Source organism: Petaurus breviceps, unplaced genomic scaffold (genome assembly GCF_028583685.1).
Source record: "Petaurus breviceps papuanus isolate PSGF00001 unplaced genomic scaffold, PetGlider_PUasm1.0 225, whole genome shotgun sequence".
Taxonomy (NCBI): domain Eukaryota; kingdom Metazoa; phylum Chordata; class Mammalia; order Diprotodontia; family Petauridae; genus Petaurus; species Petaurus breviceps.
This window is the reverse complement of record NW_027185889.1, coordinates 15,834,659-15,853,832: the sequence shown is the minus strand read 5'-3', so window position 1 is coordinate 15,853,832 and position 19,174 is coordinate 15,834,659. Positions and strand designations below refer to the sequence as shown.

General features: G+C 37.3%; 1 protein-coding gene across 3 annotated transcripts in view; it reads right to left on the bottom strand.

The window, feature by feature from the left end:
• Window positions 1–5,232: 5,232 nt before the first annotated feature.
• Window positions 5,233–19,174, bottom strand: part of VEZT (vezatin, adherens junctions transmembrane protein) — a 97,925-nt gene continuing 83,983 nt past the window's right edge. For all 3 annotated transcript variants that reach the window (XM_069095180.1, XM_069095182.1, XM_069095181.1), the window contains one exon: window positions 5,233–18,653. In XM_069095180.1, coding sequence (XP_068951281.1) covers window positions 18,070–18,653 — 584 coding nt within the window. In that variant the 3' untranslated portion in view covers window positions 5,233–18,069. The remainder of the gene's footprint in view (window positions 18,654–19,174) is intronic.

Below are 19,174 nucleotides of genomic sequence, written 5' to 3'. Positions count from 1 at the left end.
TTAATAAAGTCTTGCTGATTTGACTTCATTGTGGTTTCCAGGCTGGAAATCTGGGGCAGGTTATACAGGGAATATATAGCAGGAGAAGGTGGTCATGAGTTAATGAAACACTGCCAGATTCCCGATTCCCGATACAGTGGCCATTCACCCCTTAGGATATGTTGTATCCCCAAGCAGAATATAAGCTTTTTGAAGGCAGGGCCCAAGTCAAGTCAAACATTTATTTAAACACCTGTTTCAGGCACAGTGCAAACAGACACATACAGACACAATGACCTGGACACAAGACACATCTAGTCCTTGCTCTCAAGGGGCTCAGTCTAATGGGAGAGACCACACTGTGTACAAACAAGATAGTCTCAGAGGAAAGGTACTAGCATTAACTAATTACTGGTTCCGGTTCACAGGATCCTATATTTAAAGCTGGAAAGAATTGTAGAGATCACTGAGATCTAACTTCCACTTGAGAAGTGAATTGAATTGGGAGTCAGGATCTGAATCCAGGTCTGTCAGACTCCAAATCTAATGCCTTATCCAGGTTTTGTTACACCTAATACCTAGAACAGTGCCTGAAACACTGAAATGAATTATCTCCCAGCTTCCCAAGCATCCCCTCAATCAAATACTCATGAAGAAAGGAATACAGTAGCAAAAAACAGTATCCCACTGTTTCCACTGTCTCATATTTATTCTTCCTCAAAGCAAGAAAACCTCCACAAGACTTAAGAACTGGGAACTCAGCCTGAAAACTCCTCCTAACTAATCATTAGTCAATTAGCAAAAACAAAACAGTGCTATTTTTTGCTTTTTTTTCCCCCTCCAAGTCTATTAAGGCCTTAATAGATTTCTTTGAAAACTTTCCAGCTGAATCAAAATATAGGAATTACAACTCAACCGATTGTAGGGGGCAGACCACCGTTCAGGTATGCTTGGTATGACTCTGTAAGGAACTGGCATATCCTTCCGGGGATGACTGATTCTGCAGATTTCCTGCATTCCTACTATTATCAGACACAGCAAGCAGCCAGGACTGCCAGGGGGTCATGGTCTCTGATTAGATTTGGAGCTCGTATTTAGAACCAGTGAGCCACTTGAATAGGGGAAGGAGTAATTTTGAAAGGTGACACCTTGAGATGAAAGCAGTTGGGCAGGTAGAAGGTGGGGATGGAATTTCCCCATAAGGACACCAAATTTTGAAAAAATTCTTCCTATAAAACTGGGCTTGGCCATAGCTGAGAGACTGATTGACTTCTCTGTGACCTTGTGGCTCTGTGTTTGAGCCTGGAGCTCCAGACACCTCATCGTTTCTTGATTCGTGTACAGGGAAGCCAGACAGCCACCTCCCAGTGACCAGAGGAAAACTGCTTGAGGCTTGCCATAGCTAGCAGACCAAATTCCTTTGGGGCTAGGGAATTTCAAATACATTTGCAACAGCAACGGGTTCTTTTAAAATTCTTTCACATATTGAGAAAATAAAAGGACCAAGTCCTTTCTTAATGGAAAGGGACCGTAAGAGGCCAAGGCACCCAACCCTCAATTTACATATGAGGAAACTTAAGTCCCAAGGCAAATGAGATGACTCATTCAAAGTAAAAAAGGTGATAAATGTCAGAGGAACATGACATCTTACCTTCATGTTACAGATGGAGAAACTGAGGACCATGAAGGTTGTGACTTGCCCAAGGTTACAGGTAATATCAGAGGTGAGAATGAACTCAGGTCCTGACTCCACAGCCAGGGCTATTTCCTCTGTGCTTCATTTTAAATCTCACTAGATGTGTGACCCTGGGCAAGTCACATAATCTGTTTGCCTCTATTTCCTCATTTGCAAAATGGGGATAATAGCACCTAGCTCCCAGAGGTGTTTTGAGGCAAATAAGATAATCTGCAAAGTGCTTAGCACAAGCCTTTAACAAGTACTTGTTCCCTGCCATCTGTAAATAGAGGATACAGGAGAGAATAATATGTAAAGGGCTTCACAAATCTTAAAAGTACTAAGTGCTATTAATTGTTATTTTTAAAGTTAAAAAGAGTTCCAAATTCTCTATTATTACACATAAAAAATAAATACAAATGAAAAAGCCTAAGAGGGAAATTAAGTCACAGAACATGTAGCCTGATATTTCTGGAAGGGGGAGGGGCAGCACTGTAAAGGTGAGAGGGGAGTGGTCTAAATAGGGGTTTATGTCAGGGATCCCCCAGATCTTTCTGTGACCAGTTGAGTCACTTAGGATTACACAACTTTGCCTTACTCTTCAGCATAGTGCCTGCACGTAGTGATGGTGTTTCATTTGAATCTTACTAGCTGTGAGACCCTGGGCAAATCACTAAACCTTTGTCTGCCTCTGTTTCCTCAACTGTAAAATGGGGTTAATACTAGCACCTACTTCCCAGAGTTGTGGAGAGGACTGAATGAGATCATATTTGGAAATGCTTGTTTGAGGCAGATAAATTTGGAGCCAGAAGGGTTGGAGGCCATCCAATCCAAACTCTTTATTTCATGGATGAGTAAACTGAGGCCACAGAGTTATTTCTTCAAGGTCCACACAGGTATTGAAATGAGAACTGAAGGGAGCTTCTCAGACTTACTCCTTCCCCTGAAGACATCAGAGCAGGCTTGAGATGAGCAGACAAAGCCGGCCCAGGGCTAGTCTACAGATGGGACTTTTCCTGGTGATCCCACAGTCACAGAGCCTAATCTAGGGGCTAGTTGTGGCACAAAGTTTGACTCCAAATTTTCAAGGGGTATGTCCACTGGGAAAGTGAGCTTGGATAGGATCTACAAGACTACTGGGGCTCCACATGGGGACCAGTGATGGACCTTCCTTCCAGGACCAGCCTAGCTAAGTAGATGTTTTAATTAATGTTATTTGAAATGATCTCTTTTGTGACCCTTCATCACTAAGAAACAGAAACAGTTGACCTCAAGCTCTTCTTGTACCATTCCCTACCTCCCACCACCAACCTTATGTGTCTGGCCATTTATTTGGGTCTCTAAGACATTTGCTATGTCTTATTCATTTTTCCAAGTTGGGACACCAAAAACAATAAAAAGAAACACAGACTATTTATTTTTAAAAAGTAGAAGGAACTGAGGTCATACAACTCATTATATACCAGGCTACATAAATATGGCTTCCAGTCTGCCCCGAAGGTCAATTTGTTACAGTTTGAGTGACTGGGGCTGGATGAGGAGGCTCCCCTGGAAATGTCTCTGTTTTCAGTTCTGTAGTTGCTCAGCAGGGTATGGGTACCTCATTCTGTTTACAACCCCCTCCCCCCCCCCCAAAAAAAAGTGAAACACTCTGGTCAAGGGTGGCTTCGGTGATACACGTGGTGCTTTTCCTTTCAGCAGAAGTGTTCTCTTCCTATGTTTGGGATCAAAACAAAGTGGGGACAGAAGCTTACTTTTTTAAAACAGCATTTTTAACATAAATAAAAGCACATTTAGCTCTTTCTTTTTGACAAGGGAATGAGAAAGTTGCAAAAAGAAATAACCCTTATGTTAGTGAGCTTTGTAATGTACTCCTGAGCTGTACAAACCAGTCTACAGGCTGTAGCTGTACTTTGCCAACCTGTGCCCTAGATTTAAGATTGGCTATTGCACTAATTTAAATTTTGAGGATTTTTTTTTTAGTGTGATGCATAAATGATTCTTAAAGTTTCCAGAAATGAAAAGGCTAGCTCCCCCCCTCAGCTTTGGTCACTTTCTGGATGGGAATTACTGCCTCAGTTTTTTGGAATCTTCCACTTTCTTTTTTAAAGAAAATCAGTCCCCAAGTGCTTTTAAAGTCATGTTATCTCCAGGACAGATTAATTTAGCTTCTATTTGGTCATATCTGGGTACTCTTCCTGACTTCATATTCTTCCTCTTCAGTCACTTGCTCATGGTATGTGGGGTGTGGTTGTGTTCAGTATGGTAGATCCTATTATTGTCACTGATGACAAATGTTTACACTAGAAACACTTTCCTCCTTTGCAAAGTAGAAGCAGAATTCACAGAATCATAAATTTAGACGTGGAAGGGACCCTAAGAGGTCATCTAGTCCAACTTCCATATTTTACAAATGAGGAAACTGAGACTCAGAGAGGCTAAGTGACTTATTCAAAGTTACACAGAGAGTAAGGGGTGGGATTTGAACTCAGGACCTCTGACTCCAGAGCCAGACCTTTTCCTGCTGCAGTCTCTTGCCTGTCTTCAATCCAATCCATCAAATAACATTAAATGTTATCTGTCTAGCTCTTGATTCCTCTGGTTGGCATGCTGTCCACTGAAGAAGCCTATCAGCTTAATTTTTTCTCTGGTTTTGTTGAAGATTCATCTTCCTTTCACATAAAGAGTCAAAGATTTTGCTCCTGGGAGTTTTAATTTGTTATGAATACATTTTAATTTGCTTCATTGCCTTTTGCAGATGTACATCCAGGGAAAGCTGCTGTTTGCCAACTATGTATTAAATGGGTACAGCACTTCTGCTAAAGACCTCCAGAAGCAAATTGTGAAGACCAGGAATGATTACCACATGGGTTACCATCTCCCTAATGACTTCAGAGTTAGGTACGGTGACTTCACCCACAATAATTGTTCTTATGTTCCGATTTCCTGTAACATAGAGATCTGAAACAGACTAAATAACAAGGGCTGACTGACATAGGAGCACCCAACTATGCCTTCCATGAACAAGGTACCTTTGTAATTAGCACTGGGTTTTAGTTGGTTCTGTAATCCCTTCCAAGAATAAAAGGGTGAGATGTGCTCTGACTCCATTCACTGATTCAGATTAAAAACCTACCTAGTTGAGACTGAGGTTCTTCTTAAACTTCACTGCTGGTCACCTATGCTATCACGGCAATAAGAGAATGTGAGAGCCTTTATGATAGCTGGTCAGGTCAAAGAAGGGGGTGGAAAAAAAAGTAATCTAACCCAAGTAACTGTTTTTATTTCATTATGGATAAATAATTTCTGAGTCACCAGATGGGAAAACATACAGAAATGTGCATGCCATATATGTGCACACACACAGACACACACAATACACTGAGACTTATATAGCTAAGCAAAGCCTAGCAAACAATAAGTGTTCTTTTTGAATGTGGAAAAATATTTTTGTGGGGGAAAAAAAGGTAGTTGAAGGGAAGAGGAAGAGAGAACATTTAAAAGCTTGCTAAAACTCTCAATCTGATTCATGAGTTCCTGTTGGAAGCAGAGTAAAGAATGAGCACAAAGAAAAGGAATAAGGCAGTACAGATTTTAATGCAAAATGAGAAATATAGGAATACCATAAAGTAGAGCCTTAGAAACACAAATACTGTACCTTATTAAAGGAAAAGAACCCCTTCATAAAATAATACTCAATGCCCCCCATATGATAAAATCCAGAAAATGATTTTTAAAAACACTGTTTTGTTTTAAAAGAAAATTTTAAATTTTCAAAGATAACACATTTCCAATGAGGATAGGAATGGTATAGTTCTTACATAGAAAACACTTAGTGATCAGAAAGGTACAAATAACCTCTGAAAGAACATTCTCAAATGATATTTATAAAGAACAGTCAAACAGTTCAGCACCCAAATTAGTCTTTGAAGGGAAAACTTCAAGGACTTACTATGTAAACAAGCTTTAACTCTCTGAGCCAGCACATTTCCATATTATCCCCTTCTTTTTTTTTTTTTTTTTTGAGATTGGGTCTTCCTATCTTGCCCAAGTTAGATGGGCAGTGGTCACCCGCCCACAGGCTCAATGATCTTCAATTTCAAGCCATACAGAAGATGTAACCTACTCCATCTTCCCACTCCGGGCTGGTTCAACCCACCTTGGGCAGACCCACTTCCAGAGGTCAACCATACTGGTGGCAGCCTTAGTACAGATGCTCGATTAACATTAGCCCAATTTCACTTTGGAATCACACACTCAAGAGAGCCACCAGGCTCAGCCTCTTCTATAAGAAGGGATTACAGGCATGCGCTATCACAAAAGGCTATCCCATATTCATAATTAGTGCCAAAAGACACAAGTCAAGTAGAGACTCCAACAGGAACTCAGTCATAAACACATATTGTACATAAACACAATATAATTTCACTTGCTTTAGGTTAAACAAACAAATTAGGTTCTTCATTACTTAAATGTACATGGATTAGTGACCTAATATCATACAGCATTTGAGATTGTATTCAGATAGTCTGACATTTAGAAATAAAATGAAATAAACTATGAAGTTGGATAAGCATTTGGTCTTAGCCTTTTCTTTTTGCAAAATACAAATAAATGAATCGAAGTATGCCCTGGTTGCCATCAATTTGTTCTGCAGAAAATATGCTGTTAGGCAAAATGACCTACAAGGTATTTAGTTCCATAGGAACAATGTTATCAGTGGGTGGTTGGAGTTAATTGGGGAGATATCTTTCCAGCAAATTTATCTGATAAAGGTCTCATAACTATATTTGGGATAGCTAGGTAATAAAATGAAGAGAGTGCTGAACCTGGAAACAAGAAGATTTGAATTAAAATCCTGTCTCAGACACTTACTAGCTGTGTGAACCTGGACAAATCACTTAACCTCAACTGTAAAAATGTAGATAATAATAGTCCCTATCTACCATGACCATTGTGAAGATCAAATGAGATGATAATTTGTAAAGCACTTTGTAAACCTTAAAATGCTATGTAAATATTAGATATTATCTTAATTATGATATCCAAGATACACAGGAACTAATTTCAATATATAAGAACAAGGACCATTCCCCAATAGATAAATCATCAAAGGACATAAGCAGGCAGTTATCAAGAGAAAAATAAGCTATTAATAGTTACATGAAAAAATATTCCAACTCATTAATAAGAGAACTGCAAATTGAAACAACTCTGAGGTTCTACCTCATTCAGAGAAGACTGATTTAAACAAAGAAAATGACAAATGTTGAAGGGGCTATGAAAAAGAGAGGCATACTACTAATGCACAGTTGGTGGAGATGTAAAAGGCAGAGTCATTCTGGAAAGCAATATGGAGCTAAAGTTCCATAAAGAACCAAAGAGCTAATGACTGTGTACATACACTTTGATCCAGTAATAGCACTAATATGCCTATAATTCAAAGAGGTAAAAGAAAAAGAGTGAAAGGACTTATATATAAAAATATTCATAGCAGCAATTTTATCATAGCACAGAACTAGAAAGAAAGGGGGTGCCTAGCCACTGGGAAACACGTGAACAAATTATGATGTGTGAACGTAATGAAATATTAGTCTGCTGCAAATTTTTTTTTAAAAAAGGGACAAAATCAGAGAAACCGGGGAAGACTTGCATGAACCGATATAGAGGGAAGTGAGCAGAACCCAGAGAACAACTGGTACAAAGATTACATCTTAAAGAAAGTAACTCCCATCAATGCATTGATTCCAGAAGACCAATGAAATACACTTTTTATATCTTGACCAATGGATAGTGAAGTCTAGAGGCGCAGAATAAGAGTGAAATTTTCAGACATGACCAACGTGTAGATTTCTTTTGAATTACTGAACTTATTTGTTACAATGAAGGAATTTTTTGGGGGAGGGAAGTGAAAATGATACCAAAAAAAAAAAGATCACTAAAAATTCTTTTAAAATGCACAGGAAAGAACAGAAAGAAGTTCAGAGGGTGAAGCAGGACAGCTCTGGAGCTATTATGTTGAATTTATTATATAGTTTAAAAAAATTAGTTATAATAGAGATTTTGAGTTTTATATGTAGTCCTCCTTTTCACTTCTTTATATATGAAAATATTCACATTTGTTGTCAATAGCAATAACAACAAAAAATTAAAATTAAAATCTTGAAAATAATAAATGGGTGGTTGGTCAAAGGACATCGTGGAAGGTTTTCATGACTTTTTTGAGGGGTTTGATTAACGAAATTATATATTAATAATCATTACAAAACACCATGGGCTTTTATTCAACAGCACCCACATATCTGATTTTAAGTGAAATAGGAAAACTTCATGTATCATCAGAGATTAAAAAAAAAGAATTGGGTGGTTATCTAGGCATAAGGTAAAATAATTCAAAGGATATTAAGAAACATCTTTCAAATGACTAACCTTTTTGTTTTCAACAGGAATCAGAATTCAAACTGGACTGTTAATGGACACTGGTAAGGCAATCTATATTATCTTAATAATCACACAACTGAATTTTCATATGATGAGAAAACCTCAGCTTTGCCATATTCAGAGATATTTAATATCAGAAGGGTGGTTCCCAGGTGAAAGAATTTTTCACCCAGAGCAACCATCTAGGAAGACAAGCTCTACATGGGTGGAGGCTTTACCTACATCCATGAAATCATGATGCTTTAAGTTCTGACCCCAAAGTATTGAAGAAAAGCAATAAAGAAAAGACAAATTGGGGAACTGAGGAAAGAAAAAAGAAACAGGAGAGCTCAGTATGCAATAGCTTCATTGCTACTGAAACAGAGAAGTGATTGTTAACTATTCAGGATCAACCTGAGGGGATCAAACCATCCAATAACTCAAGCTAATACATCATTTGATATTAGTCATAAGCTACAGGTAATTCTTATGAACCGAAGTCAGATTCATTTCACATGCTTTGATTAGTCTTGCTCAGTTATCACAATACAGTGTAACTATATTGAGTGGATATCACTATCACAGATTGTGTTTTATTTGTGTGACTCTAACCCTTTGTCAAGTAGTCCTTTTTTACTCATAACCAATTAATAAACACATGTAGGACTATGGGAATTTATCAGAAAGACTGAGGCATGAGATCACATAATCAGTAACAATAAACTATGCCACATAATGATTTAAAAAAAAACATCAAAGGAAGAAAATAGAAGTATGGAATTAAGTTTTCTTTATGCCACAAAATACTGAACTGAAATGTGAGGACAGTGGCCATTTGGCTTAGAGATTCATTTCTAACCCTTTCAACCTAATACCTTTGGGAAGAAGTTTGCCTTCACCAATCATGGTAGATTCTAAAATTAATATTCCATAAATATGGACAAAAATAAAATACTACAAGTAGACTTAAGATGCAACAAAGTCAACTTAACTATGGGTTAAAGAAGGTGTTAAGAATTCTGCAGATTCCAATTGCTCTCCAAAAAGCAAAAAAAACAAACCCCAAGAGGGCGGCCAGGTGGCTCAGCAAGTAAAGAGCACCGGCTCCAGGGTCAGGATGACCTGCGGATCAATTCCGGGCTCAGATACTTAGCACCACACCCAGAAATAACTGGCTGTGTAACCTTGAGCAAGTTACTTAACCCCAATTGCTTTAAAAAAAAAAAAGAATTCTGCAGATTCAAGAGATTTAAAATAAATTAACATTTGGAATAGTGGCAAAGACTAAATAACATTCAGAGACAATATCCAAGCTTTATATTTTAAGATTGAGCTAGGATACTGTTTAACAGAAAGTCTTTTATCACTGAAATTCATTAGTTATTTTGACTCGAGGCACAATGGTAAGAGTGCTGGACCTGGAAGTCAGGAATATCTGAGTTCAAATCTACCCTCTGAGGATTACTAGCTCTGGTATTCTAGGCCAAGTCTATGCGCCTCAGTTTCTTCATCCATAAAATGGGGATGATAATAGAACCTACCTTCCAAGGTGTTTAGATATTTGTAAAGTGCTTTCAAAACCTTAGAGCACTATATAAATATTAACCTTTATTATACACTGCCTCAGCTATAAAAATTTGATACTGACCATCATAAGAATATATCTGCTTATCAGAAAAAGCCTACTATTCAGTGAGGTGAATGCTATGAATTGGATGCCTGGGCAAACACTGTCATTTCCCATCATACCTGGGTCCCTTCATCCCAGAAAGTGAATTAGCTTTGGCCAACAGATTTAGAGATACAGACTGGAATCCTGGTGAACTGAGGTGATTAAGCCAGTCTGTAATTCATTTTCAGTCCTGAAGACTGGTTCCAAGATTTATCTGGGAATTTTGGTTGGTTCTAAAGATGGGTCCAGGGACCTAATTTAATTTAGTCCAGCATTCCTTGACCATATTTCAAACATCCCATTATCCCCCACAAATCCTTAATGACATTCTGTGACCAGCCTCTAGGGGATGGAATATGGCATTTTTTTTTTTTTTTAGAGCAGACACCACTCTCACACTTGACCAAGTACTAAGGGTTGGTGTTCAAGAGGTCACTCAGGCTGCTCCGTAAGGATGAGAAGAACAGGAAATCTTGTTATTTTAAAATGAACTGAATTCTTTTAAGAATCTTCTTGGCAAGGAAGAATGCCATTCTGCAGAGAGCATAAAAAATATCATGATGTCATTCAGTAGCTTAAATAATTTCCAGATGGATACATGCCAGTCAGTTTAAAATAAACTACAAAGGTCAAGGACACCATGATTAAAAAGAAATAAGAACTATCTCCTTACCTCTATCAACGCTCATTCTTCAGAGTTCAAGTAGGAAGGAAAATATGTATTTTCAGATTGTGCTCAGTGTTGAAGATCAGCAAACCAATGAACTAAATTTGGAGAAACGAACGACAAAAAACCCCAAAACCAAAACCACAACTGAATCAAACAATTTCATTTTTAAAGATGGACATGATTTTGATTAGGCTATAGTCAGCCAGTCGAAAAAACATTTTAAAAGCATCCACCATGTGCCAGGCACAGTGCAAAGTGTATTAGAGAAACTGTTTAAAGCATGCAAACTGGGTTGTTTTGTTACGTGTGGCTAACACATTAAAATTACATAACTACTGCAAAAATGTAGCTGGAAACCAGTCATTTCAATTAATTATATTTCAGGATCTTAACTTTCCCTTTTCTGCACAGTTAACTTCCAATTCTTTCTATAGAGGCTGCCTGTTTTCTGGGTTACCTGTGTGGATCCTGGAAGGCTTTTCTCCCTCTGCCTCATCTATCATTCTCTTAGTCAGTATTTTCCAGGCCGCCTGGGCAGCTAAGTTATGTGGTTTTTTCCCCCACCTGCCATGGCTGCAAATGCGCTGAACTGGGCAACTTCTCCAGACACGAGGGCAGATATGGAGCCAGATTTTGTGCGATTTCCCTGATCAATTACTCTGAGGCCTCAAAAATCTAGGCTTGGTTTCCCTGTTGGATCATTAGCAAAGACAAGAGATGTTCTAGTCATTGTGTTATATTCTGAATTCCTTTTTAAGATCTTTAAATGTAGTTGAAGTGACCTATTTTCTCCCTGCCCCTACCCCTATCAATGCCATGGTTGCCCCATAGATAACTGATTTATCTGTATTAGGTGTGATTTTGAGTAATGAGATTGCAGCCAGGTGACTTCTGCAGAGTCCTTTAAGATACATCATGTATGGGGGGTGGGGGTAGGTGGGTAGATAGAAGCCTGAACTGGCAAACAGTTACTGACATACAGAAATTAATTTACAAAACCCCACTGCTTGGGGGCTTTTACACACCAAGGACATGAATTTCTATTTTAAATATGAACAAAATCAAATCTGTCAAATGTTCATTTTTCTCAAAGAAAATATTACCATCTGATAATTTCACAGGTTAAATTTTAATGAAATAAAATTTTGTAAGAAGTAGAGTTAATGTAGGTAAAAATAAAACAAATGTTTGACAATATCATCAGGTTTATAATGGTACAATCATTAAACTTTTATAAATGTGATTATTTTTAAGTGATAAAGTTACTTTTCTAAAAATTTCATGATTATCTATAGGATAAGGACTGGACTTGTAATTTCACTAGTATAGGGAACTCTGAGGTAAGGAAACCCTCTCTACTAATACAGTTCAACATCTCTGAAATTCATAATATCAGAATCTGAAGTTCAGAGGTTTGTGGATAGATATCAAGGAGTTTGTGAACTTGAATGAGAAAAAAAACAACAACCCACATCTTTGTTTTCACTAACCTCTAAATTAAATTAGAGGAAGTTAGGTTGACTTAGTGGATATAATGCTAGGCTTGGAGTCAGGAAGACCCGAGTTCAAATCCTGCCTCTGGCACTTACTAGTTGTGTGACCCTGGGCAAGTCACTTAACCTCTGTTAACTAAATCCACTGTAGAAGGAAATGGCAAGCCACTTCAGTACCTTTGCTAAGAAAATGCTATGGACTGTATGGTCTACTAGGTCACAGAGAATTGGACACGACTTGATTATGAACTTATTTTCCTTTTTTTTTCTGAGGAGGGATCCATAGGCTTCACCAGTCTGCCAAAGGGTATCCACATATAAGAGAGTTGCCCAGAGCAACGAAAAGTTAAGTGATTTGTGTAGGTTTACAGAGTACAGTATGTGTTAAGAGAAGGACTTAACCTTTTTTGTCACATGGACCCTTTTGACAGGCTGGCAAAATCTATAGATCCCCTTTTCTGAGTATTGTTTGTTTCAAATATACACACATACACACACACTCACACTCACATACCCACAAATAGGATTGCAAAGGAAGCCAATTGTATTTAAATATAATTATCAAATATTTAAAAAGTTCATAAACCCCAAGGTAAAGACTTCTCCATCCAATAACTTCTTATCTCTTGTTTTAAAGGCCCAGATACACTGCACATTTTGCTAGAGGAGTAACTGGGACGTCCAAGCCTCCTCTCTGAAGAATCTGGTGTCTGATCCAGAGAGAAAATGCTGTGGGTAAAACCGTCAGCTTCTACCATACATGTCTGAATGGTCTAAATTTTAATCACAGCAAAGAGATCCTCCCAACAGAAATCAAAACACATTGGAAGGAAATGCAATGCAGTTTTTCTGTACTCAATGAGAAAAACTCAATTATCCAACAACCTGGAACAGCCAAGACCCACAATTAAAAAAAAAACAACAACCAAAAATCAATAACCTAAGCAGACAAAATAAATGCAACAAAAATTCATTTGTGAACTTTACTCCAAGAAGGCGGCCTTGGCTGCATGACCTTTTTAAAAATTATTTTATACCCATTAATTCCATTGAGCTTGGTTATCACCACATAAGCAGCATTAAAATTGAAGGAAGAAGAATGGAATACTGACATTCACAAGAAAAGAAATCAACATTCTGGCATCAATAGACACAAAACTTAAACAAAACCCAGCAGAGTGTGGTCATTTAATGTAGGGTAAGCAAACGTCAGAGAGGCAATGTGGGATAGTAGGGGGTTGGACTTACTGACCTGCTTCCAACCCTAGCTGGGAAAATCCTTTACCCTCTCTTGACCTTGGTTTCCTCATCTCTAAAATGGGGATGATAACAACTAACCATAGCACCTACTTCAGAGAGTTGTGAAGCTTGAAAGAGGTAATATATGCAAAGTGCTCTGGAAACTTTAAAGTACTATACAAATATCAGGTATTGATATTCAGTTACATTTTGAGAAGGTAGGGAAGTATATAATGTTTTAGAAAAAATTTTTATCTAAAATGGTTAAAAAAATCTGTGATTAAGGCAAAACCTCAGCTGTATAGAATATCTGGCTTCCTAGAATGACTTATTATTTTAGGGCTCCCATTAGACACATAATTCACTATATAATGCTTGCATTTATTTTTCCAAATGGATGATCTGTCTGTGAACAGTTAGCAGAGATACAATGACTTACACAATTAAAGAAGTTTGTGGTCTGCCTCATTAAGAACAAAACGTCTGTCAAGGATGAAATGTATTTGGCTATGTTTCTAAAATACACAGATATACATACATATTATATAAGGAAATGCTGGAAAGCTGCTAGTTAAGAATCTATTTCTAAAAGTTCTGAGTTTTAGAACCTTGTTTTTACATCGCCCTCGGGAGTTTACAGACTTTCTTCCTTCAGAAGTCACTTGTCCACAAGAGGGGATAGTGAGATAGCCTTTGAACCTCTGGCATATGCTGTCTCTGTGCTCTAGGCAGGTCTCTAAGATCATGAGAAGGTACCATCCTGTATTGGTGGAGGGAATTTCCTCACTCAGGAGCTCCCTATGCCAATGAAATCAAAAGCCGAATCCCTAACCATCCCCCTTATCCAGAAATCTCACCTGCCTAGATCTCAAGAGAGAACAAGAAAATGAGCAGAAAAGGGCTGGAATACCCAAAACAAATAGAAGGAAGGCCAAAATCTACTTTCTCTATTCAGCAGGACTCACATACAGCATATCTAACTTTTGTTTAATACACAATCCCAAAAAGGTCTGTTATGTGGCTTCCGGTTTCACAGAGGAGCAGAAGCAACATACAAGTCTGTCATGTGGGTGGACCCTGCTAAGAGCAAGCAACAACCATGTCACAAGCTGCAAGCAGGGAGAGTTGGGAGCAGGGTGGGAGCCATCAACAACCCCTAGGAGCAGACTCATTCTCAGAAAGGATACGGGTCCTTTTGTGTTGGAACAACACAGGGCATACCTCGTTAGCCTTCGACCCTGTATTACAGCACATTACAACAACAGGTGCCCCAAGTGGTGGATAAGAGAAAGGTTTCACGATGGTCCATATTCTCTGTTTGAGAAGATGGAGACATGTATAATACATCTTAGAGTTATCAAAAATAGCTAGACAGATTTGATGCTTAAAATGTCAATGATCTGAAAATTTTCCTTAAATATGGATGACTTCATTCTTCAATGAGTTAGCACAAATGAGGAATTATTGCACTTAAGACAAGGAGAAGACGTGTAATTTCCATAAAACCTGTGAGGTGTGGCTTCACTGTAATGGTGAAATTATTTTGTGGGCCACTACTGACAAGTGAATCCTATTTGGCATGGGATATATGTGAATACTTACAAAAGAAGTAAATTAGAAAAACGAGCTGATTTTCTATGACTACCTCTTGGTTGTCCCCCATGGTATTAGGTCTCTATCTAACCCCCCAAAATGTGACTGCATGTCAAATTAAGACATCTTATTTGTTTTCCTAGTTGCAGTAATAATGACTTTAAAATTTTTGAGTTTAAGCATTTCAACAAATGTAGCCTTAAATTGGATTCAGAAGTGGTATTTTACTGACTAGTTCATGTAATTTTCTCCCTTTTCATTAGGAGATAATTGATTAATTTACTTTTAATTGCTTTATGTACAAAGAAATCTTTGTGATTTTGGAGGCGTGTGTGTGTGTATATATATATATATATATATACACATGCACAAATGTATATATACGCACACATACAAATATATAGGTGAATATATCTATACACATGTGTGTTTTTGAAAATTAGTCTTTTTAGTCTATTTCAGTAACATCTGTATGCCAGATGTCCAGTCATAGTGTTAAAGGTTCTATTCCTATAAAATACATTCTGATGAAGTGAGATGCCATATACTATCATAACTCAAGTTTGAGAAAAGGAGCTTAACTCTGAAGAATTTATCCCAATGTTGGAAAATAGTAGAGACATCAAAATAGTAGAGACATTCTTTTGTGGTAATAAAATTTCAAATCTGTAATTTTTAAGTGCCTGAAAGAACCATCAGTAATTTTTTGTTTCTTATCACTGGAGATATCAGACTTAGTTCCAACATTTAGTTCTTACAGAAACAATAAGAGATGTAATCATTAACACTTAAGATAAATGACTTCTCATTCCAGAATTCCTACTTTAGAAATAAAGTGATTAGTCAAAGAACATAAGGTCATAAACTCAGGGCCTAAGAAAATCTAGCTGTGGGCATGCAGGAATTTTAATAGAAGCTGTATGAGCATGCTCACTGACTTGAGTTTCATTCTTTATAATGACTTTTTAATCGTGGAAAATGTAATGAAAATTTAGTGGGCAAGAATATTTTTGAAACTGAGTAGAACAAGTTATCTAAATAATTTCTCCAATCAGAATCACATAAAGAAGATAAATTCCTATTTTTTGACAGTACAACCATGGATTGTGTGATGGAATGGAAGTGGTGGCTCTGGAGTCCAGGGATCTGGGTCTGGCTCTGCCTCTTTCTGGGTGACCCTGGGCAAATTACACAACCGCTATGGGCACCAGTATCCTTAATACCAACTGAGGTGGTTGGTCTAGAGGAGCTTAAAGAGTACTTTCATTCTGTAAAGCTATGATCTTTTGGTCTTAAGGGACTTCTATTGCATGAGACTAGAAGAAAAGCTACCACCCTTCCTGATGGATATACTAGTTACATGACAGATAAAAAGGTCTGCAAATAATTAGGACATGTACTATTAGAGAAAAATCCAATTTATTAAAAGAATCATTTATATTGAGACAAGATGCCACTGATTCTAATGAAGTTACTGTATAATCTAAACATCTGCCCACTTTGTTTATGGTTTGGTATAGATACATTCTGTGGCCAAGATTTATCTTTAGTTTTAGGGACACTAAAGAAATGCCACATATAAAAAACTGTTGAGATGTCTTCTGTAGTGGAGGAGTCACCTTGTCAAGGCAGGATGGGTAGAAGTGTAAGCTTTCTTCCTCCTATCCCCCTCTCCCAACAATCACTGGAGAACGGATGACGGTCTGCTGTAGTGGCTAATGGACTAACTGGGAACCAAACAACAGAATGCAAAAGAACTCAGATAACTAGCCAATATATTTCTGTTGTTCTCCTCTGCATGGTCTAGGTAGGGGACAGATGGTGAGGTGAAGCAGCATTATATTAAATAGCACAAGCATAATCAAGAAGTGCTATCAGAGAAGATGACATTCACATGTAATTGAAATTATTTCAGAAGACGAAAGAGCAATCTTGGAAACTGTGCAGAAGATTAAAAATAAAATAAAATATCTTTCCAAAATCACACCTGCAACAAAAAATGTTTTCACAGGAAAATCTTTAAGGGTGAATAAAAAGGGCCAAGTAGGAAAGTTTGAAACTCCTGATTAAATTGTCTGAGAATATTCAACATTGAAAATGAAACCATGTCTATTCAAACATCAGAGGAAACAGGGACAATAATATTAAGGATGTTTTTCCTGAAGTTATACTTTTCTAATGCCTTGTACCACAAGGAAGCAAAAGCTGCTAATAAAGAGAATGACAAACATTGAAAACCAAGAGAGAAAAGCAAATAATTTATATAAGAACATATGATGACACAATACATAGAGGACATTTTTCTCTTAAATTTCAATAAATATTTTAAAGAAAATACAGCAGGCTCCCAGATACATACTCATATTAATTTCCTAAAGGGTCCCAGAATTCTGGCCAAAACAAACATTTACTCTTCCCAAAAGGTTAAAGGATCTCAACCATCCATGTAGAACTTTTGAAAACAATCACCTTGGCACATTAGATTTCTTAAACAGTTAAGATACCAGAATCTGAATCTGTGATTTCATGAAATCCAAAGATAATCCACACATAATACCTTTAAACCTAGGAAAGAATCAAACTGGATAGTCAATAGAAAGCAAATTTGATAGCCAATAGAAAGCAGATTAAAGAGAGATTACCAAGAGAAAAATCAAAAGGTTTTCAATCAAATGTTACATTAAAAAACCCACAAATGGTCATGAACTCATCTGAAATTTTGATAATCAATATACACATGTATTAACCACAAAGGTGGCACTCTCGTTATCTTGGAACTACTCTCCAACCCCAACCCCTAGGACACATAATTATATGGATAGTTGAATATTTTTATTTAAGCCTATACTCTTGTTTGAGGATTTAACAAACTAAAGAAATTACAGATGACTTGCCATGAACACACATATTCTATAGTTACTAAGTGCAAAGGTAGTGGTAAAGTGGTAAAGAAGGCATCAGAGCAAATACTCATGTTCTTTCAACGTGATTCCTATTACCTTTGTCAATAGCAAATTCAGGCCAGAAATAGGAAATACACATCTCATATTCTAAGTGATAAACTGACAAAATCTTGAAATCATCTCCACAGTATCAGTTAATGTCATAATAATAAAATAGCCATTTCCCCTAGGGAGACCTTGCATGTTCTCACACATGCAAGAAAATGGAAATGCTCTCCCAGTGCGCCATTGAAGAGTGAATAATTTAGAATCAACTTTCCAACTATGATTTTCTCTGTGAAGCCTTATAAAGCGAGCCCTTTACATTCATCATCCCTTTTAAGGGAACCCTTTGAACTTCTTTATCCATCTGAGACGAATGAAAATTATACTCCTTTGTCTTCTACATCTGTTTCTTTGTTCTTGCTTTCTTCTACCTTGTTTTCATTTCCTCCTCTCGTTTGCTGTTCTCCTTCATTTTCCTCCTCTGTCTCACTATCTTCAAAAGTCTGTTCCTCCATTTTGGTAAACATGAGAGACCTTGCAGCTGCTTGAGTGGCAAGTCCAGAGGTGATGCTGAAATCTGGTGCGGGATGGAGGCGTGCCAGCCTCTCTCGGATGGAGGCCTGTATGGAGTCACTGAGCGCTGGCTGAAGAGTCTCCATGCCAGCCTCGCCAATGTGCTCAGACCCACCTTCACTCTCACATTGGTAACATGTTTTCTCTTCTGCCTCTGCTGAGAAGCCTTCCTTCACTGTACTGTCTTGATTTTGACAGTCTGAAGGACCGTCACATAAATACTCAGTCCTACTGATTTCACTGTCATTTGGGGTAGGATTTAGTTCACTATTTCCCTCTTCAGGGTCACTTTCACTTTTATGGCTGTCTTTTTCCTTATTTGAATTCACTGGTGATTCTGAATTATTTATAGGTTCCATTGGTTCTACAGGAGACAAGGGTTTCATCACAGCTTAAAAGGAAAAAAAAAAAGAAAAAATAACTAAGGCAATCTTTTAATGATTGAGGGATTGGGTATACTAAATGCAAGATCTCAGTGAATCATAACAAACTTCTTAAACAACAAAAAAAATTCAAGTTAAGCAAAATCAATAATATTTGGTGAAATGGTGAAAATTATAAAGCCAGAAACTTTCATAAGCAACGTATAGAAAAATAAATGAATTAAGCAGATGACTTGGATTTTAGAGAGATTAGAGAAATGATGTTCAATTCTGAAAATATCTGAAATTATGTTCTCTGTTTAAAAAAAATACCACGGCTTTTCCTAATTATGTATCAGAAATAGGCCTGATATAATAATTTGGAAAACACTAATCTCTCAAATTAATATATATTTTGTATATTAAAACACAGCGTGGTAAAGATGCAAACAGATAAGCCAGTGAGTGACCTAACAAATCCTTGGTGAAAATAAGGCATGTCTAAGCAAAGCACTAAATCCTACCCTGCTCATTTTAAACCAATGAAAAA